Genomic DNA, 22,868 nt, shown 5'->3' on the forward strand with positions numbered 1-22,868 from the left:
TAATGAGCATTCAACACCATGTCCAACGTGAATGACATAGATCAGATGAATGACTGGGAGTGATGACTCTCCTGCTTCTTTTTTTTTCCACCTCACTGAAATAAAGAACATGTAATCACGGACACACGTTGAATGAAAAAAAGTACAAGCAAGAAGGCAAATAACAGTCATATTTACTGCAAGGTTTACACTCAGTGTAATAAAATGCTCATTTGGAATATTTGTAAATGTCATTTTTTATAATTTATTGTAACTCCAAACAAAAATAATTTCTACAAAAAATATTCAAATAATGTCATATAATATTGATACGTGGTTCATATCTTTTCTCTCTCTTTTAGACTTCTGATAATAATTCTGTTAAATTCTGCTTCCTGAATACTGTGTGAAGATTAAATCTCGCTAACTGTGGCAACAATCACTCATTCCTATAACAACCATAATAGTGACTAAATCTTTTATAATTTGTACCCCCCCGGATATTATATAATATGTATAATCTCAGCGACTGTTAGTGGGCACATTAGATACAATGACTGAAGATATAATTTAAAAAAAAAATGCAGCAGAAATTGAATAAATGTAAAATCAAGTCTCATTTTTGAGAAGAAATGAAACCTGGTTAATATACTATGTAGGCCTCAGCAGCAGGATCAAAGGCGCACCTCGCCTCCCGACGTGTCTGTCGTGACCACATTTCTCTCACCGAGTCTGATCACACACACACACACACACACACACACACACACATACACACACACACACGTTGGCCGTCAGTCTAACGGAGGCGAGATCCTAACTCAACCAAGAAAAACCCCCCCCCCCCAGAAAAGGTCCTTGTGGTTACAACAGCCATTCCCTTTTGAAGTGAAACAGTGGTGATTTAAGTGTTTTGTTTATGCTTTTTGGTTTGATGCACATTGCTCCAGCTCAGGAATAAAGGGAACAGTGGTTGGTATGATTCTTTCCCCTCTTCATCTGCATGTCTTTTCTCTGAGGTCACTCCCCCTTTTTTCTTTGTCTGTCCTTCTCACACCTGAGCACACACTCAATATCATAACAGTCCTGTGAGGTGTGTGTGTGTGTGTGTGTGTGTGTGTGTGTATGTGTGTTTGAAAGGAGACTGGGGCTAGTTAGTGTGTGAGTGTGTGCGCTTTTTGCAAGTGCTGCGGTGTGTGTTCATCGAGTCCACGACTGGGACGGCCCTACCCACTCTGGGTCACCCCTCGCCTCACGTACACACACACATATACACATACTCCTTGGTCTGAGGGGGTTTTTGTGGCTCAGTGGGGAGTTAACATGGCCAGCAGGTGGGATAGCAGAGTGCAGAGCAGCAGGGTGGCCGTGGAGAGGTGCAGGGAAGAGGCGGCGTTGCAGTCCTTGCCCGCCTCGCAGCGGGACTGTTGGCACAGTACCCCCTTAAACTCAGGAGGACAGATGCACTTCTGGCTCTGGTAGCACGTTCCTCCGTTCTGGCACAGGAGCATCTCCTCGTCGCAAACGTTAGCTGTGAGCGGAGACGAAGAGCAGCAAAGGGAGAAGTAGAGGAAAAAGAGGGAGAGTGAAGGAATTGCAGAGGTAAGGGGAATGAGAGAGAGAGGAGTTGGCAATAAAGACGGCACAGCAAAGTGACAGAGTGACAGGCAGTGAAAGGATAGTGGAGGAGTAAAGTGCACAAAGACAAAAGAAAGATGTATGGCAAAGAGAAATACAGGTAGTGAGGGGATTAGGAGGGGTAATGTTAGAAAAACCATGATGGGAAACAAGAGATACAGGGGGACGAGAAGAATTCAGGGCAGAAAGAACAAAGCAGAAAAGAAAGCAGGAGGAAGGAAAGAAGCAAGATAAATTCTCCAGTCTTTGCCTCAGGGACAACAACAGGTAACACCTGCCTTTTTTGTTTTTGCAGCCCTTTTCTTTGTCTGTTTTTCTTGAGCCTGCACTTTCTCAGGGTCAGGTTAAAATCATTGTCTCAAACCCAGCAGAAAATAAACCACGTGTGATATTTGTTATGTAATGATTGGAGGAACAAATAGCATAATTAAAATGCTATAAAAGGCATTAGGGAAAGCACGGAGGTAGTTGTACTGCACAAGATACTTGACCTAAAAATCTTCTGAGAGAAAATAGAGAGGATCAGGCTTCCATGACGAGAAGTAATTACACGAGGTAACATTTTTTATTACACCAAAGATAATTGGCTCTGTTGCATTCGAGCATTTGGAGCAAGATGTGAAATCTAACACACACTGCACATACTACCATTTACTACAATATGTCCCATATGCTAATAAATAAACCCACAGTCAAAATGCACGCATGCCTGTGGAGGTTTAATGTGTGTGTGTGTGTAGGTGGGGAGGGTCTATGTGAGACTGAGGCCCCTGACTAGATGGTAGATGGTAGAGGAAGGCGATTTCCTGTAATGGGGTTAAGGAGTGACAGGGTCATCAATTAAAGGAGCGGCTGATGCTGCTAATGAGCTACATGATCTATTCCCATGGGAGTAAAGAAAACATCGGGAGATGCACAACCTAAGTGGCACAGTGCACTCGCAAAGGTCCTGGAAGGCTACAACATTTGTTCACCTCTGGATCATCTCTGGCCTCCTTATACTCACAGTAACAGCCTTGTTTCCAGTAGTATCCCGGCAGACAGTCGTCACACTTGGCCCCTGTGGCACCATCTTTACACTGGCAGAAGCCCGTGCCGTTACACCGGTCATGAACAGAGCCCATCTGGTTGCAGTTACACTCTGAAAGAAGAGAGTGTTGGAGAGATGGAGTCATTTTGAAATGCCTGCCTCTTGTAATTTTTTGGTATTTGACCTAGAGTTGAATTAAGCCAAAAATGTGTGCATTTGTATTCAGACCACAGATTTGTCTTTGGTATTGAAACCCTTCAGAGCGACAGTACTGTTCATGTAAGGTGGAGTTTCTCCAAGAAGCTCCAGAGATTCAGACCCTTTTCAGACAGCATTATTTTTGTGGGCTGTCCACCATGTACCTCCAGATCCAAGCGCCCTGTCCAGTGTTATTTATGTTAAACTCACAGATAATGTGATACGTGTAATGCTGTCTGGACTAAAAACTTTTGTGATTTAAAGCACATTTCATTTTGTATGTTATAACTGCTATTTTTTTTCTAACAGTACACAAACTGTCCCAAGGTCTCCAAGAGGTTAACGTTTCAACAACTGGCATTGGTTTCCTAAAAACAACACCTGTTATACAGCCTACCATACTGGGATGAGACTACAATGACTCTTCTCACATCGAAACAAAATGACAGATGTCCAATGTCAGAAAGTACTGTATATATCAGATGTTGTTTGGGAAACTAATCTCATCTAAATAGGACTGCAAGTTCTTTTGATCGCAGAATATCTGCTTTCAAAGGCAGGTAGAATAAATGTAGGGAACACAGTGGTGTTTTTGAACAGTTGAGGGAAATGCAGTGTTTTTGTTGTGCTGCATAATTAAACAAACTTAAGTGCAGTGCAGTCTGTTGAAATTCTTATGATTGAAATGGCCTACCAAACACCACAAACTCATTAATTCTCAGAAATACCCTTAATTCTCCCTTCCTATCAATTACAATAACTTGTTGAGGTGTTCAAACATGTTTTTGTTGTATTTAAATGCAAAACTACTGACTGAGATTCATGTTAAATCAGCCTGAGACAGATGTACCTCTCTAGTGTTCAGCTCTTTAACACAATGATGACATTGAATTTGTCTTTAGATTTTTTAACATAAATTACTCTTATTTCTGCAAGTAATTATCATTACAAATACATATATTTATAGAAGCTCACTGATATCCAGATCAGTGACAGTTGGTAGCAGATCAGAGATGGTAAAAAAACTGCAGAGCTGCATATTTGCATAGCATTTGTCAGTCGGTTGATGATGAACCAAAGATTTTCTCATGATTTAATGTAACCCCAAGATCAAATTAACTAATTTATTATAAAATTTATTATAAAATATTCATAAAAGTGAAACAAGCCAAGAGGCCCAGATTACACAACCACAGCTATGCGGTTGGTATTTGTGTGTTTGTGGGTCATGTGCATTAACATTGGGACTGCATGTGAGCCGCTGAGAGTGAATGTGTGTGGAGAACGCGTAGCTGTGTAAAATGTGTGTGCAAATGCATTAGTGTTTGGGAGCGCATGGTCTCTTGCTCTAGAGACGCTGGTGAGAACTGATTTCTGTTGCCATACGCGGTGTGCTGGCAGATGAGCTAATGGGGCCTTATTTATGCTGACTCCAAGTCCTGGCCCTGTGTGCGCCCCAACCGTGGCAAGTTTACCCTCCAACCCCCTGCAGTCCACCTACAGATGGATCCAAATCAACACCAGATTTTAGCTCCACAGCTATGCAAACAGAGTGACCTCTTAGGACATGCCCTTAATAAGACTGAGTTTAAAAAGAGTTCTGTGTATCGCTGACCATAAAGATGAATGAGTATTTATCTACAGAACAGTTAGAAAATATTAAGACAGTGTTTGTCATTGTTTTGGTTCTGCTCTCCAGCACATTAGAATTGAAATGAGGTTTACTTTCAGCTTTAAGGGTGCTTGAGGGTGTTTGCATCAGTATTAGATGAAGAGTGTTGGACTTTTTATACATACACCAGTACCCCTAGATGAAGGACAATGCAGCAGTGAGCCTAAACGCTCAAAATGTATGTACAAACAGTCAAAGTTCTTCACTGTCCAAGTCAGTCTAGTTTGGTCTCCTACAACTCTTAAGGGAAATATCTGGTTCTTTAGCTGCTAATATCTGCTGTTTGGTGCTAGACACATAGTGTACAGTGGGTTTTTAGAGCTTTTTCACTGAAAACAGCTGCATCTCAAAACGGTGCTGATGAGAGTGAACAAATCAGAGGAAAAAACGTTGTGGGCTGTAAAACTAAAACAATGTGCAGAAAGACGCTAAAACGTCTAAAGCTGAGGGGAACTGCAGAGTGAACTGATAATGCTCTGGGTTCACCTTTACGAGCGACACCGTTCACATTACACGTAGTCATTTGATCCATTGTTTCAATGAAATATTGATTACTGCAGCTTTAAAGTCATGTTAACATGTCCATTTACTTTCTGTTCCCTGAAGTTACGGGTATAAAAAGGGCTTCAATTTCTTCACTGTTCAGCTGATGTGGATAAACACACTCAACTTGACTCTGACAGTGCTTTGATCTCATAGCTTCTTTTCAAATCCTATTTGCTGGAGTAAAGAGCCAACACAACAAAATGTGTTTTATAAAATTGTCAGGAAAGCAGCTGTACTGTATGCATCTATTTGAAATTTCACTACTAGACTACCTTGATGGAGTAATCTTCAACATCTGAGTAGTTGCTTGAATTTTAAAAGCGGTAACAACTACAGCATCACCATATCCGTCTTCTCTGTCAGTTACAACATAACACACACTCCACCCTCCATGCTCTCCCCCCTGCAGACTGACCGATGCAGACGCTCTCATCATCCAGTTCGGCAGAGGCGTTGCGGAAGTATCCCAGTCTGCAGTGTTGGCAGTTCTGGCCCCTGGTGTTGTGCTTGCAGCTGACGCATGTGACGATGTTCAGGTAGTCGATGTAGCTGCAGCGGTTGGAGTGGCCGTAGCACTCACAGTCTAAAAGAAAAGAGACAGATTTAAGTTTCTTTTTATTAGAGCAGGATTGTTTAAGTCAATACTTAAAACGTGGGATAGGATAGGATTTATTTATCTCATGGGATTCTTCTGTGACAGTCGGAAATGATGAATGACTTGCCCTAACAGATACGTCTGAGAGTTTTAGTTTTAGACGTCAGTGCACAAATGAATGAATAACTGTTTTATGACTTGCCTTTCTGACTCTATATTGGTTCAATAAAGACAGACCACTCCCTCTCCATTACTACACTTGCAGGTTTGCTGAGTCTGCTTCGCTGGGCTGCACTGATTACTGATGGGAATTCCACTATCCTGAGTGTGTGTGTGTGTATACACATGCTTATTTGTGTATATGTGTGCAGGCGTGTGAGTACAGGCGATTGTTAATTGTGTCTGGGAATTTAATTGCATTACCGGATGAGTAGATTGTAAGCTACAGAATCATAACCAAGGGAGTTTGAGGTTAGTGATACAGTACAGGAGGTGTTTCAGGTTGCACCTGACACTATGAAGTACGGCTGAGCAATATAGCTAAAAAATGTATCATGATAAAAAGCTTCAATTCAGTCAATATCGCTAATTATTGATCATTTTTAATGACCTTTTTTTTTTATAAAGACCAGGAGAATTCCCTCACCGTCTGCACTCATTTATTCACTCCACGCTGTTTCTGTTGTTGTGTCACATGTCGTTGGTGCAACCGAACAACACACCTGATAAATAATTGGGTGTTTGCGTGCAACCCGTAGCAGCTCCGTTATCAAGGAATAAGATGTTTATGAGCCAGGGTGTATTCGTGTACTTTCATGGTGGTTTGCATTTAATGTATTTAAGTGAAACTATTAAACATTCTCTCAAACGCTTTTCTTATTGGTATTGATGAAGTGTCTATCGCCGGTACATATCGCTATCATTTTATCGCCCAGGCCTCCAATGAAATCAGGCTAAACCTCCAGTGCCTCTCCTCTCTTTTCTCTGTTTGTTCATTTCCACAGTCTCAAATTCTCTTTCATAAAGTGCCGCACAATCCGAGCTCTTAATTAAATTTTCTCTTTGTAATTCATGAATTATCTGAGAGGATTTGATTGCAGGTTTTAGTCTACATGCTTGTACGCTTGATAAATTAAGACCTCTTCCAAATTTCACACCCTTAAACCAAAGCTAAAAAAAATGAGGCTGTGGAGAATGGTGTAAGACCTTTTGTATAATTTTCCCACAGAGAGAGAAATGAAAGCCTGATATAATTTACCGTAGGATCTGCATTGTGCAGAGGGGTGCAGCGAGAAGTGGAGGGGTGTTGCTCTACATTCTCGCTAAGATTATCTTTGCTGAGGCTGGTACCTAATTAAGGTTTTATTAAGCTTTAGAAGTTGGCTGCAATAGTGTGCTGCAAGGCATCACTGTCCTCTAAAGAGGCGTTTACCAGGCATGTTTATGCAAATACACATTTAAATGCACATTAAAAAGTCGGAGTTTAGCTGTTTAATCAGCCGTCACATTATTATTTTATTATTGTTCGGTTGATGATGCCAGCTGAAATATTAATGAGCTGGTTTAAAGGAAGCCAGCGAGAGGAGCACCATAAAGTGCCTCTCTCAGCACTGAGGGAACCATGCTAGCAGTGGGGGAAGAACTGCCTAATTAAATATAAATGGCCAATTACTCCACAGACTAGAGAGGCAATGGGACATTGTTCCACAAATTAACGTTACGAGTCAAGATGCTGCTTTATTGGTGTTTATCAATTGTGAATTGTTAACAGTGAAAGACAGTTACATAGAGAGAAAGACACAGAGCTGCCTGCATCAAAGCGTCTGCGAGGTTGAATGAATAATGGTATATTTTGCTAACAAGCATCCTTTCTTAAAAAAAAAATCAATAAACAGGAATGTCAGTGTAGGCAGTTGTTTGATGGTTTAATATGAATTTAAAGTTTTAAAAACTTACCTTGATCATGCACATAAAGCAAACACAACCACGAGAGAGGCACATGCATAGGGAAAGAATGAGCAAAATGAACAATGTAAAACATGCGATGAAAGGGATTTTTCCACAGGTTTTCTACTTGAAAAACAGCATAACAGAGTTTACAATCCACTGATCTGAACCAGAGGATTCCTCGAGCCTCTTGTCTGCATCTTCAGCCCGTGTGCTGCTCGTGTTGGTCTCTTACCTTTGAAATCATCATATATGATCCCAAACAACTGTCTGGCCTGCGGCTCTCCTGAGATCAAGAGTTTCAGAAGCCCTTGAGGGATGAAGGAATTTTTATTTAAGATTTGTCTCCACATCATGCGCTGTGCTACAGCCATCTACAGCACTATACCTTCACACAGCTGGAGCAGGTACAGCCTATAGGTTACTAACTGTACTACAGAGACGTTGGGGGGATTAGGTGGATGGGATTCCTACTAGATTCTAGCTTTAAAGAAGGGGGTTGCTTTGTTCTATAAAGCTGACATAAGCTTCACCTAGTGCAGTGTTTCTTAACTGGTTGGACAGAACCCAAAAGTCATCCTCAAGATTTTATATGCAAGGAACTATTGTTGTGCTGCACCTGACTCAGAGTTTTAAAATATTTGACTATTTGTAAAAATTGGGTGGACTGGAAACTGACATGGCTTGTTTTCAATGCATATCATAGGTTTTAAGATTAATACATTCATTCATTTTCAAAACACTCCTAGATCTTGACCTTGGAAACAGCAGCTGGCAAAACAATCGCACCACAAGGTCCATCGTGGTGGGATTAGTAGCTGTTCTGGAGCTTCATCATATCACACAATCTTCCCCTTGGAAGTTGATGTGATACGATGCCAACCACTGTTTCCAAGGTCAAGAATGAACTCTCAATTTCAACTTTTTAGCCAACGTGGACCATAAGTCATTAAAGTGCTCCAAAAAAATGGAAACATCTACACTTCTTCCATGACAACTGGGCAAAAAGAATATAGACCTATTTAACTTTGAAGCCTAAGGTGAATAAGGGTAATAAAAATTGTCAGTTTGAAGATTAAACCAAGAAAATGACGACTCCACTGTGGGCTCAAATGATTCAAATCACCCCATTTAATAGAGCTATAAGTGCAATACTGTGTCACTTATTAACCTCATCATGATAAATGTTGGGTCCCAATGTGCAACCAGTCGTGAATCACTGTGCTATTTAACCTGCATGTGTACATTTTACCTTTCCTTTTCTCTCTTTCTCTCTCTTCTCTGTCTTCGTCCTCTTTCCCATGAGTGTGTTTTGGGGTCTCATGACTCCCTCCTTCCCTCTCAGGTTTTTCAATGACTTGGTGCACTACAAAGGAGCAACAACTCGCAAATCAATCTGTATTGACGTCGCACAGATTATCTCAGGCTGTTTTACCAAACTACTGACAAGACAACAACATCCAATGATTTGTGAGAAACCTTTGCTAATTCAGATCCTATAAAAGTAACTATAGTAATAATTAAAAATAATGTTGGAGGCTAACAGTATTTAGAGCATTAAAGATCCAATTTTTCAGTATCATCCAAATGTCATAAAACGGATAACACTCTTACAATCCAGAATCAGTTGTGGTTAAAACTCACATTATTCTACACAGAAACGACATTTTTATTTCAAGAGCATTTTCAATGTCAAATTCATCTTTCTATTCTAGTCTACCCGTTTTTTCCACTTCATCCTTCTGTCTGTTTTTTATTTCTTGCCCTACAGTGTCAGTCATTGCCTCATACAAAAATATGGCGCTACAGTTGGTACCAAATTAAGATTTAGCCTTATAGCATATGTTGACTGACAGGCTTTTATGTAGTTAGAAATAAATTTAGATACATTTGTTGTTTCTACTTTGCATTTTTCACTGTGAGCTGCCAAGTGAGTTTATCTACTGCATATTTACAACACCCTAAGTAATCTACTGTATATAGCTACTGTAAATCTACAAGAACATTGCCACCACTACATATAAAAGAGATACCTCTCTTTTCAGCCCTTCTTTCTGTATGGTTCTCCTCTCTTTCATGCCCATGTCCAGATGATGTTTTGTGGCCATGAGTCTCATGTACGTGTCCCTCAAAATGATGGGAGACTGAAACACCACAATTGTCACTGACATAACAAGCAAAAATATGAGGTACATTTTATGAGACGATTGCTACCACTACCTATAAGGGATATACCTTTCCTTTCAGCTTTTCTTTCCTCCTCCCCGTGATGAGATGAGGTTGCTGTTTTGTGGCCATGAGTCTCATGTTCGTGTCCCTCAAAATGATGGGAGACTGAAACACCACATCATTGACATAAGACCATGTTTTACTGTGGTGTTTTACTGTTAACTACAGTTAGCCACTGTCCATCACTGCAGTACATATAAGCAGATACCTTTATGCTCCTCCCTTTCCTGCCCGTGCCCAGGTGAGGTTGTTGTTTTGTGGCCATGAGTCTCATGAACGTGTCCCTCAGATGTGTGGGAAACTGAAACACCACATTCATCATTGACAGAAGCAAAACGACCTTATGAGGAACATTTTATATGCTCTGTTTCTCAGCAATTTAAACAATAGTTGTCTAATGTCTACTTGTGTTGTTTTAGTTGGCCCTCTCAATCTTTTTCTTTTCTTGATCTTATCTTGAGTCTCTTTAGGATATGTTTCTAATGTTGGTGCCAAATTAACACAAGTTTCCTGACTATTATGTTAGTTTATCTACTACATATTTACTGCACCACAGGTAAACTACAGCATGTAAATCTACAAAATAGTTGCAGCCACTACATTAAAAACGGATACCTTTTCTTTCTTTATGCTCCTCTTCCCCGTGCCCAGATGTGGTTTTGTGGCCATGAGTCTCGTGTGCGTGTCCCTCAGACTTGTGGGAGACTGACACACCACGATTGTCATCAACATAAGAAGCAAAAATTTTAATACATTTCTGCTGTTTCCAGTTTTCAGGCAGCCATTTTGTGCTGTAAGTTGCCAAGTTGAAATTGTGGTAAAAGTTTGTCAATCAGTGCAGGTAAACTACAGTGTATAAAACTACCAGAACATTGCCACTACTACATATAAAAGATATACCTTTCCTTTCAGTTTGTCTTTCTTTATGCTCCTCCTTCTCCCTTTCGTGCCCGTGCTCAGATGAGGTTTTGTGGCCATGAGTCTCGTGTATGTGTCCCCCAAACTGATGGGAGACTGAAACACGACAATTGTCATGAACATAACAAGCAATAATATCTTATGAGGTTAATTCTATGCTGTTTCCTCAGCAACCTAAACAATAATGCTATGATGGTAACGTTTATAACTTCAATTGACCGAAAGGCTATTACGTCACTGAAGAGACTAATTTAAATACATTTCTGCTTTTTTCAGTTTTTAGGAGCCCATTTACTCGCCATGAGCTGACAAGTTCAACTTGTGGTAAAATATTAGCACTGCATAGTAAACATCTACATCTACTATAACATTGCCAAGATACCTTTCCTTTCAGTGTGTCTTTCTTTATGATGCTCCTCCTCCCCGTGCTCAGATGAGGTTGTTTTGTGGCCATGAGTCTCATGTACATGTCCCTCAGACTTGTGGGTGCCTGACACACAGCGTTTTTCATTGACTTAGCAAGCAAACATTTTGATACATTTCTGCCGTGTCATTTTAAGGGGCTTATTTTTCTGTGTAAGTTACCAAGTTTAAGTTATGGTGAAAGTTTATCTTCTGCACATTTCCATCATTACATGTTAACTACGGTTAGCCACAGCTACAACTACAATACATAAAAGGAGATACCTTTATGCTCCTCCTCCCTTTCATGCCCGTGTCCAGATGATGTTTTGTGGCCATGAGCCTCATGTACGTGTCCCTCAAAATGATGGGAAACTGAAACACCACAATTGTCACTGACATAACAAGCAAAAATATGAGGAACATTTTATGAGACGATTGCCACCTCTACATATAAGGGCTATACCTTTCCTTTCAGCTTTTCTTTCCTCCTCCCCGTGATGAGATGAGGTTGTTGTTTTGTGGCCATGAGTCTCATGTTCGTGTCCCTCAAAATGATGGGAGACTGAAACACCATGATCATCATTGACATATGACAAAATGTTGTGCTGTTTCCAGTTTTAGGGGCCCATGTTTTACTGTGGTGAAAGTTTATCTACTGCATATTTCCACTATGTTAACTACAGTTAGCCACTGTCCATCACTGCAGTACATATAAGGAGATACCTTTATGCTCCTCCTCCCTTTCCTGCCCGTGCCCAGGTGAGGTTGTTGTTTTGTGGCCATGAGTCTCATGAACGTGTCCCTCAGATGTGTGGGAAACTGAAACACCACATTCATCATTGACATAACAAGCAAAATGACCTTATGAGGAACATTTTGTATTTTTTTTTAAGTTGGTCCTTTCAACCTTTTTCTTTTCTTGATCTTATCTTGAGTCTCTTTAGGATATGTTGCTAATGTTGGTGCCAAATTAACATAAGTTTACTGACTATTATGTCTATCTACTACATATTTACTGCACCGCAGGTAAACTACAGCATGTAAATCTACAAAATAGTTGTAGCCACTACATTAAAAACGGATACCTTTTCTTTCTTTATGCTCCTCTTCCCCGTGCCCAGATGTGGTTTTGTGGTCATGAGTCTCATGTGCGTGTCCCTCAGACTTGTGGGGGTCTGTTGCATCAAAATCCTCATTATCACAACGGCAAAAATTTAGATATGTATTTTTTTGTCTGCTCAGTTTTCAGGGGCCCCTTCTTTTGATACTGCATATTTCCAGTACTATATGTTAACTACAGTTAGCCACAGCTACAACTACAGTACATAAAAGTAGATACCTTTATGCTCCCCATCCCTTTCATGCCCGTGCCCAGATGAGATTGTTGTTCTGTGGCCATGAGTCTCATGAACGTGTCCCTCAGATGTGTGGGAAACTGAAACACCACAATTGTCATTATTACAACAATCAGTAATGTAGATAGTTGTTTTACTGTTTCCACACTTTTCAGGGTTCCATTTTGTGCCGTAAGTTGCCAAATTTAACTTGTGGTGAAAGTTTATCTACTGCATATTTTCATCACTACACGTTAATTAGAATTGGCTGAAGCCCCCACTTCACCACATGTAAGGAGATACCTTCATGCTGCTCCTCCCTTTCCTGCCCATGCCCAGATGAGGTAGTTGTTTTGTGGCCATGAGTCTCATGAACGTGTCCCTCAGACTTGTGGGGGTCTGTCGCATCAAAATCAACATTATCACAACAAAAAAAATGTAGATGTATTTTTTTTTTTTTTTTTTTACTGTTTCCAGTTTTCATGTACCCATTTTTTGCTGTAAGTTATCAAATTTAACTTGTGGTGAAAGTTTATCTACTGCATATTTCCTCTATGTTAACTACAGTTAGCCACAGCTACAACTACAGCACATATAAGGAGATACCTTCATGCTCCTCCTCCCTTTCCTGCCCGTGCCCAGATGAGGTTGTTGTTTTGTGGCCATGAGTCTCATGAATGTGTCCCTCAGACTTGTGGGGGTCTGTTGCATCAAAATCTTCATTATCACAACAGCAAAAATTTAGATATATATTTGTTTGTCTTTTCAGTTGTCAGTGGCCTTTTTTTGCTGCAAGTTGCCAAATTTAACTTGTGGTAAAAGTTTATCTACTGCACATTTCCACTACTACATGTTAACTACAGTTAAGCAGAGCTACAACTACAATACATAAAAGTAGATACCTTCATGTTCCCTATCCCTTTCCTGCCCGTGCCCAGATGAGGTTGTTGTTTTGTGGCCATGAGTCTCATGAACGTGTCCCTCAGACTTGTGGGGGTCTGTTGCATCAAAATCTTCATTATCACAACAGCAGAAATTTAGGTATATATTTATTTGTCTTTTCAGTTGTCAGTGGCCTTTTTTTTGCTGCAAGTTGCCAAATTTAACTTGTGGTAAAAGTTTATCTACTGCACATTTCCACTACTACATGTTAACTACAGTTAAGCAGAGCTACAACTACAGTACATAAAAGTAGATACCTTCATGCTCCCCATCCCTTTCATGCCCGTGCCCAGATGAGGTTGTTGCTCTGTGGCCATGAGTCTCATGAACGTGTCCCTCAGATGTGTGGGGGACTAAAACACCACAATTGTCATTATCACAACAATCAGGAGTGTAGATAGTTGTTTTACTGTTTCCACACTTTTCAGGGTTCCATTTTGTGCCGTAAGTTGCCAAACTTAACTCGTGGTGAAAGTTTATCTACTGCATATGTCCTTAATGTTAACTACAGGTAGTCACAGCTACAAGTAAGGTACATAAAAGGAGATACCTTTATGCTCCTCCTCCCTTTTTTGCCCGTGCCCAGATGAGGTTGTTTTGTGGCCATGAGTCTCATGTACGTGTCCCGCAGATATGTGGGAGACTGAAACACATTTTAGATACATTTTTTACTGTTGGCACCCATTTTGTGCCGTAAATTGCCAAATTTAACTCGAGGTGAGAGTTTATCTATTGCATATTTCCATCACGACACGTTAATTAGAATTAGCCGCAGCCACTACTTCTGCACATAAAAGTAGATACCTTCATGCTCCTCCTCCCTTTCCTGTCCGTGCCCTGATGAGGTTGTTGTTTTGTGTCCATGAGTCTCATGAACGTGTCCCTCAGATGTGTGGGAGACTGACGCACCACAATCATCATCGACATAACAAGCAAAAACATGAGGTAAATTTTATATGCTCTTTTTGTCAGTAACCTTAACAATAACACTATGACTCTACTGTTGTTGTCAGACTAAGATTTAGTACAGTAGCTTAAATTGATTGACTATTATGCCACCGAAGAGACAAGTTCCCATTTTCAGTTTTCAGGTGGTGAAAGTTTAGCCTATCTACTGCATATTTAAATCACTACAGGCAAACTACAGTATACTTGCTACCACTACAAACAAAAAATACCTTTCCTTTCCTGCTCCCCGTGCTCAGATGAGGTTGTTTTGTGGCCATGAGTCTCATGACCGTGTCCCTCAGACTTGTGGGAGACTGAAACGCCACAATTATCAGTAAAACAACAAGCAAAAATCTAGATATATTTCTGTTTTTTTAGGGGACTATGTTTTACTGTGAGTTGCCAAGTTTAATCTTGGTCTACTACACATCTGCACAACAAGTCATCTACAGTACATACGTCTACACATATTGTAGTAGATTTCTTTTCCACTACACATTGAAGATATACCTGTCTCTTTATGCTCCTCCTCCTCTCTTTCCTCCCCATGCTGAGATGAGGTTGTTATTTTGTGGCCATGAGTCTCATGTACATGTTCCTCAACATGATGGGAAACTGACACATCACATTAATCACTGACTCAACAAGCAAAAATATATTCTACGAGAAGATTGCCACCACTACATAAAAACGAGATACCTTTTCTGTCCTCCTCCCCGTGCTCAGATGAGGTTGCTGTTTTGTGGCCATGAGTTTCATGTTCGTGTCCCTCAGACTTGTGGGGAACTGAAACACCACAATCACCATTGACATAAGCAAAGCCAACAAGCAAAAGGTTTGATATAATTCTGCTGTTTCCAGTTTTCAGGGGCCCATGTTTTGTTGTCAGTTGTCAAGTTTAACTCATGGGGAGAGTTTATCTACTGCATATTCCCACTACTACATGTTAACTACAGTTAGCCACAGCCGCCACTACAGCACATATAAGAAGATACCTTTATGCTCCTCCTCCCTTTCCTGCCCGTGCCCAGATGAGGTTGTTGTTTTGTGGCCATGAGTCTCATGAACGTGTCCCTCAGATGTGTGGGAAACTGAAACACCACAATTCTCATTGAAATAACAAGTTCCACTGTTGTTTCCACTGGCCAGGTTTTAGCAGCTGCACGTGTACTGCACACCAAGCTAACTTATAAATATAAATCTACACATACAAAGTAGATACCTGTCCTTTCAGCTTTTCTTTCCTCCTCCTCCCTTTCTTCCCTGTGTTCAGATGATGTTGTTTTGTGGCCATGGGTCTCATGTATGTGTCCCTCAGAATTGTGGGAGACTGACACACCATTTTTCATTAACATAACAAGAAAACATGAAGACAAATTTGTGCTGTTGGTGAAAGTTTATGTACTGCCCATTTCCACCACTATGGGTTAACTACAGTTAGCTACAGCTACAACTACAGTACATATAGATACCTTTATGCTCCTCCTCCTGCCTTTCCTCCCCGTGCTCAGATGAGGTTTTGTGGCCATGAGTCTCATGAATGTGTCCCCCAAAATTGTGGTCAACTGAAGCACCACAATTATCATAAACATAACAAGCAAAAAATTAGATACTGCTTCCAGTTTTTAGTGTTCAGGATTCAGCTTTTTGCTATACTTTAACTCATACATATTTCCACCACTAAAACTAACTACAGTTAGCTACAACTACTGCAGTACATACAAAATAGATACCTTTCCTTTCACCTTTGCTTTCTTTGTTCTCCTCCTCCCTTTTCTCTGTGTGCTCAGATGAGGTTTTATGGCCATGAGTCTCATGTACGTGTCCCTCAAAATGATGGGAGACTGAAACACCACAATCGACACTGACATAACAAGCAAAAATATGAGGTACATTTCATGAGAACATTGCCTCTGCATATAAAAGAGATACCTTTTCTTTCAGCTTTTCTCTCCTCTTCCTCCCTTTCCTCTCTGTGGCCAGAAGAGGCTGTTGTTTTGTGGCCATGAGTCTCATGTTCGTGTCCCTCAGACTTGTGAGAGACTGACACACCACAATCATCATTGACATAAGCAAAGACATCTTATGGTATAAATTCTATATGCTCTTTTTTCGGCACCGCACCCTGAACAACAACAATAAATCAATTGTCATTTTTTTCTTCATCCTACTGCCTATTTTTCATTTCTTGCCCTTCAGCTTCAGTCATTGTCTCAGATAAAAATATGACACTGCTGTTGGTGCCAACATTATGATTTAGCTGTGTCGCTTATGTTGACTGACAGACTATCATGTCAGTGAAGAGATAAATTTAGATACATTTCTGCTGTTTTCAGTTTTTAGAGTCCCAGTTTTCACTGTGAGCTGTTAAGTCTAACTCAATTAAAGTGTATCTACTGCATATTTACTGCACCAAAAGTAAACTACAGTATATAAATCTACAAGAACATTGCCACTACTACTACTAAAAAAAATACCTGTCATTTCAGATAGTCTTTCCTTTTTCTCCTCCTCCCTCTCCTCCCCGTGCTCAGATGAAGCTTTTGTTTTGTGGCCATGAGTCTCATGATGATGTCCCTCAGATGTGTGGGAGACTGAAACACCACGATCGTTATTAACACAACAAGAACAGGCAACCGGATGAGGTATTTGACATGCTCTTTCCTTAGCAACCTGAACACTAAGAACTTTATAATTGGGCTGATACTGCAGTGGGAAAAGATTACTGATATCATCTGCCTTTCTCTCCCTTCCCGAACTTCCTCCGAGACCTTGTTTTCCTTCTCTCTTCCTTTCTCTGTCTGTCAGATAGTGGATTGCCCCATCGGGGGCCTCAGCCCTGGGCTTGGGAAAAAGCTGTGAGAGTCAGAGAGGCTTGAGAAACTCCTTCATCACTACACTTTCACTCTGGGTGTGAAAGAAGTGACATGCACTTCCTTTTATCTGAACGTCATGAAATATTCTGACTTGCACTTGTTCTAACTCTGCGCATATGCTTGTTTCTATGTTCCCTCCTGTAATAGAAAAAGAAGATCTGTTTCTGCTCTTATTTTTGTTACTGTATTTAACCAAAATATGAATATTCATAAGATGCTATATACTGTATTACAGTAACATCTTCTCACGGGTGTACTTCCTTATCTTGAGATTTAATATTCTCTCTGGTGTTACACTCGCACAAAACACCTCGAATCAATATAGGTACTAGAGACAACTTAGCACACACATCCCGTTTTCACTGCATTTTTAATTGTCTCTTTCTCAACTTTTCCCTTTCCTTCCCTTTTTCTCTGCATGTTCCACCTTCCCAGAGGGCTTTATGCCATTCCCAGAATCCTTTGCTTCACGTTTTTAGGGCTACAGCGAGCACAAATGAAAGAGGAGAGATGTGAAACTAGTTCAGTTTATGGATCAAGCTTCCTCTTCCTTCTTCCATTTACTGCCCTACACAGGCACAGTTCAATAAATCAAAACACCACAATCCTCCTCACAGAGATGATTAAGACTAAAAATACAGATCACCAATCACATGAAGCGACCACACCGTGCATGTCATTCAGGGATTAATGATCACCAGACCACTCGAGAATACAGTGCTGCTTCCATCTGTGTTTCCCCTTGAGGTGTTTTTGTACAGGCGATATACGTCTCCAGTTGTTCCTCTTCAAAGAGGGGCATCCTGCAAGCATCCTGCCCCCCTGCGGAGCGTCCCCCTTCAGGCTATCTCCCGCCCACTCGCTCGCCTTCATCCCTCCCCTCCCTGGGGCTCCAGTGAGACAGGGCGCCGGCAGCTGTTCTCACAGCACCCTGGACCATTTCACACAACTGGCATCATGCCATCATTACATCTCATCAAAGTAACCCCTGCATACATCTACTCATGTCCGACTCTGGCCCCACTAGACCTACTTTCTCACACATCTGTCATGGCTGCACACACACACACATTAGTCCACACACATTGGCTGGGGAAAAAAAAGACTCTTGTGGGAAAGCAGGAATCTGAATCACAGTTGTTTCAAAGGCTGAAACAGCAGTGAGCATAAATGCATTTAATCTCAGTAACCCATGCTGCCTTGGGGGGTCGGAGTGATTTGAACTGTTCTTGACATTAATCTCAATCTGCTCAGCCTGAACTGTCTGACATCAGACACTGGCAGCCAGAGCATTCGGGGTTCCTGCTTGCTCTACATTGACTGAAAGAAGTGACCTCAAAGACCATGTAATTGTTTTATTTATATCTTGACATTTTATGTATTAATTCCCCCACAACATACAGTAATTTGTAATCTACTGCAGTAAATTGAGATTAATGTTGGGGTAAGTTTTGGGCTTGATTCTGTCTCTCCTCTTCATATCTTTACGTCACTCTGATCCTGGGGCAGACTTTCCCAAACCTTCCTCCGCCAGTGCTCACACACCCTCTCCACCCTCAAAACTGCCCCTCACTCCCTCACCCATATTAACTAGATTTCACTGCCACTACCTAAATTGAATAAGCATATCTGACATATGATATGATGCTGAACAACATAAGATTATGATAGCTTGTGTATCCGAGCATGTTAGTGACTTTCACCTTCTGAAAATTGTCAATTTCAGAAAAGAAAAGCATCATGCTGGCTGGAAATGAAAATGATCTCCTATTTCTAAATTAGATTATTCTATTTTCTGGCAGCTTCTACTCTACTCTACACCTACTGTCATGTAGAGCTATGGGTGCGCCTTACCTCCTCTCTCACTATGCTCCGGCTCTTTCTCCTCGGTTTTGAGCAGGCTTGTATGATGGTGAGAGTGAGTCAGGGGATGGAGGATGGACTCTACTGTGATTGACGGGTGGTGCTGATGATGATGATGAGGATCAACAGCCGAATGATGTTGGGACTCCTTTGGGACTGGGTGAGACAGATGTGAATGTTCGGGGATTATTTCTGAAGGTGTGAACTCCGGTGGTGTCAGGGAAACTCTGTGCTCTTCTGAGAGAGAGGATGCTGAAGGAGGGAGGACCTCTGCTGTAACACGAAGTGTGTCAGGTTCTCCCATGGGTGCCAGTGTAGGCTCAGACAAAGGGCTGGTGGGTAACACATTGTCTGTTGAGCTCTCTGTAACTCTGGTTTCTGCTGGTGGAGCTCTGGTGTCTGTTGCATCAGTTGCATGAGGACAGAGAATGTAAATGCAATGAGGAATGAGTCGGCTAAGACATTAGCATAAGAGATGCTGCCTCAGATTGTTTATCCAAAGAAAGCTTTCCTTTCCTAGCTTTCCTTTTTTCCCCTCCTTCAAATCGGCACATATACACACACACACACACACACACAAGCATGCACATTCATACACACAGAAGTGAGAACACACAATGAAAGTGTGATTTCACACTGCTGAGATAGGCTAAACTCAAAAGCTGTTCCACAACCCTTTCAGTGCTGGAGAATTGTGTTGTTTTTTTTCTGCAAAACACAGTGACTGTTGAAGGTGTGACTATTGTTAATATGGTTGTAAAATGAAATCACACACTGTTTGTCAAAGTGTATTACTCTGTTTTACACTTACAATGTTGTGTATGGATGTGTGCATATGTGTTTGCACGCACTCAATTTTGTCATCTCTAAATCTGAGCGATGAAATGAACACTGAAAAATAATAAGAGATGTTCTCTCACCTTCACAATAGCAATGAATCAGTTACTGATATATAAATAGTACTGTGCAGTGGTGCAAGATACTAACTACAACATAATCTGAATACAACTACTGGTATAAGTTTAAACTGTTTTGAGGTCCTGGCTGATCATCATATTATTTTCCACTAATGAATGAATCTAAATGGTTTGGTGGCCACATTCTTATTCAACAGTTAGTTAATGAGAGAAAATAACATAATTGTGATGCTAGACATTCAGCCTTTTTGCTGCAGCGCTGTTCTTTGGGAGGTTTTTCATGCACTGCACACAACAGTGTGTTGCTCCATTTATACATGTATGTTGTACAGAGAAAGACATTTCTTAGAATTACTCCATTTACTGGTCTGATGATAAATCATACTACAGATATTACAGCCAGTTACTGCCGGTATCTGACTATCTGATTTTTTTCTGATTTCTTTTGGTCACTAATCCACAATTGTTACGTAAATTATGTGAACAAGACCAAGTACATCAAAGCTGTGTTATGACACTTTCTTGACATAAAACTCATTCCACATCCAAACGACTACGTAAAAATTTAGTTCAAATCATTCTGTTCCCTGAAGGATAGTGGGTTGTCCACCTCCATAGTGAAGTATATATCTTTTATTAAGTGAGACAGATGGGAAGCAGAGATGGAGAAAACGTTGACCAGGCACAGGGAAGAGAGATCTGGCAGGCTTAGTAGGGGTTTTTGTAAGCTCTACATCATCAATAAAAGCAAAAAAATTCTAGTGTAATCACACTGTAAACTACATTACGCACAAGTCTCATACTACCTAGTTTGCAAGTGCCTACCTTCACTAAAATCAAAATGATGAGGGTTTAGAGAGCTGTAATGTGAGTTTCCAACCCCAGAAACAGAGCTGCCGGACACAATGGACTCTCTTAGTGTCATTTTCAGCCATGCAACAGCGCCATCACTCTCTCATGCAATGCATTAACATTCTAAGCTGATTCATTACATAATCCTGTGAATGTGGCTGTCTGTCTGCCTGTCTGCCTGTCTGTCTGTCTGTCTGTACAGATGGACTCACTAACTGCCCCATGACACACGCTCTGACACACACACTCACACTTCAGCGAGCACACAGTGTTGGTTCGTGTGCATTCCCTGCTCGGACAATTTTTTTAAGGTGTCTTCCACACAAATGTATTTGCATATAATGAGATCATTTGTCACTCGCAATAATATAGCCTGAGAAATGATAACAATAATGTTTAATGCCACCTGTCAGTCTTAGCATTTATTACCAGAGTGCTAGACATTGATTTAGCTCCACACTAATGAAGCCATTGTGATTCAGGACCAGTAAACGTTTGCCAGAACACCTAATGGCGGCGGATGGAGTGACAGCATGGATGTTAATAATATGTCACATGATTTTCCAGACATGATCCAATCTCTCAGTCTGAGCCAAGTTCAATTTTTATAAAAATGCAAGGATTTCAATAGACAGGGGTGAGAGAAGGATGGTGCACAGATAGGATTGTGGTTGGGTGACTGGATGATCTAGTGTAGTACATCCCCAGTGTGTGAGTTTGTGTACACATGTGTGTTTGAGTATGTGTCTGCTAGTACAGTATTCAGGCTCTTCTACAGCCCTGGGATCTGATTTTGAATGAAAAGATGAAGTAGGGTCATGTGAGGTCATGGTGGCTGGTAGTGTGACTGGGTTTTAGGATTTGGTTTCACTGGCCTCCCTTCCCCCCTTCGCCAAACGCCCATCTGTCCAGCTGACCAATGAGGTGCGGACTCTGTGGATCAGACTCTCTTGCCAATAGGTCGCTAATCCTCATCTGAGCATGCTCAGTGACTTAACTGGGGCAGGGACATGACAAAGGGTGCAACTACTCTGACATGCTGTCCAACCTGCAATAAGTCAGCTGTAATGTTTATTTTCTTCGGCAGCACAGACTATAGTCAAACATGTATCATTGATCTTAATGTAAAAGCACACAATACATGCCTAAACTGGGATTTGCATTTTCAAATTCTTGGAAAAAGTAATAATACTGAAAATGTGATTTATATAACCGACATTTATGTGGATGAAAAACTGAAAAATGAAATCTGCTTTAAAACCTTTCTTCACAGTTCACAGATAAACATTTTCTGTACACGTATTGTTGTGACTAATATTTTTATATAAAATACAAGCTTTGAATGCAGTTGAGAGTCAGAGAAAATAACTGAGATTACAGATTATATTATTCAGGATAACTAATGTTGTAATGTGATCTGGTTATTAATGTCACAGGCCCTTCAGCCACACGATAGGATAAAACCTGTGTGTGTGTGTGTGTGTGTGTGTGTTTGTGTGTGTGTCAGTGTGTGCATGTACAAACAGTAGTGACGGCTGCTCTGTGAGAATGATACCTAAGACCTCAGATCCCCGTGAGGAAAAGGAGGGGATGAAGATGATTTATGGGTTTCCCTGAACTGCACCATATGCCTGCCATAAATCTACACACACACACACACACACACACACACACACACACACACACACACACAAACACAAAAACACAGATAACAAGGGTTTGCTCACATCAGGGTCAGGTTCAAGCCAAATACACTTCTCTAAACCTGAGTTAAAAAAGGCGGAAACTCTGCAATGGTATGAGTTTCCTTCTGGTGTCCCAGAAGTGAAACTGAGCCGATGTTTTGTCTGTACTGTTTTTTAATTGTTATACATTGCAAATTACATAAATGTATATATTTTGTGCATTTATAATTTAGCAGGAGGTGATTTTATGAATTAAATGTAGTTTTGTCCAAATAAGATACAGCTTATATGTGA

At 40.8% G+C, this 22,868-nt stretch overlaps 1 protein-coding gene across 1 annotated transcript in view; it reads right to left on the reverse strand.

The window, feature by feature from the left end:
- Window positions 1–1,286: 1,286 nt before the first annotated feature.
- The window catches only part of ntng2b (netrin g2b), a 56,699-nt gene continuing 35,117 nt past the window's right edge, over window positions 1,287–22,868 (reverse strand). The window contains exons 5-7 of the mRNA XM_070924794.1: window positions 5,479–5,646; window positions 2,624–2,758; window positions 1,287–1,510 (exon numbers count right to left, since the gene is read on the reverse strand). Of these exons, the coding sequence (XP_070780895.1) occupies window positions 1,287–1,510; window positions 2,624–2,758; window positions 5,479–5,646 (527 nt within the window). The remainder of the gene's footprint in view (window positions 1,511–2,623; window positions 2,759–5,478; window positions 5,647–22,868) is intronic.

Source organism: Enoplosus armatus, chromosome 18, assembly GCF_043641665.1.
Source record: "Enoplosus armatus isolate fEnoArm2 chromosome 18, fEnoArm2.hap1, whole genome shotgun sequence".
Lineage (NCBI taxonomy): Eukaryota > Metazoa > Chordata > Actinopteri > Centrarchiformes > Enoplosidae > Enoplosus > Enoplosus armatus.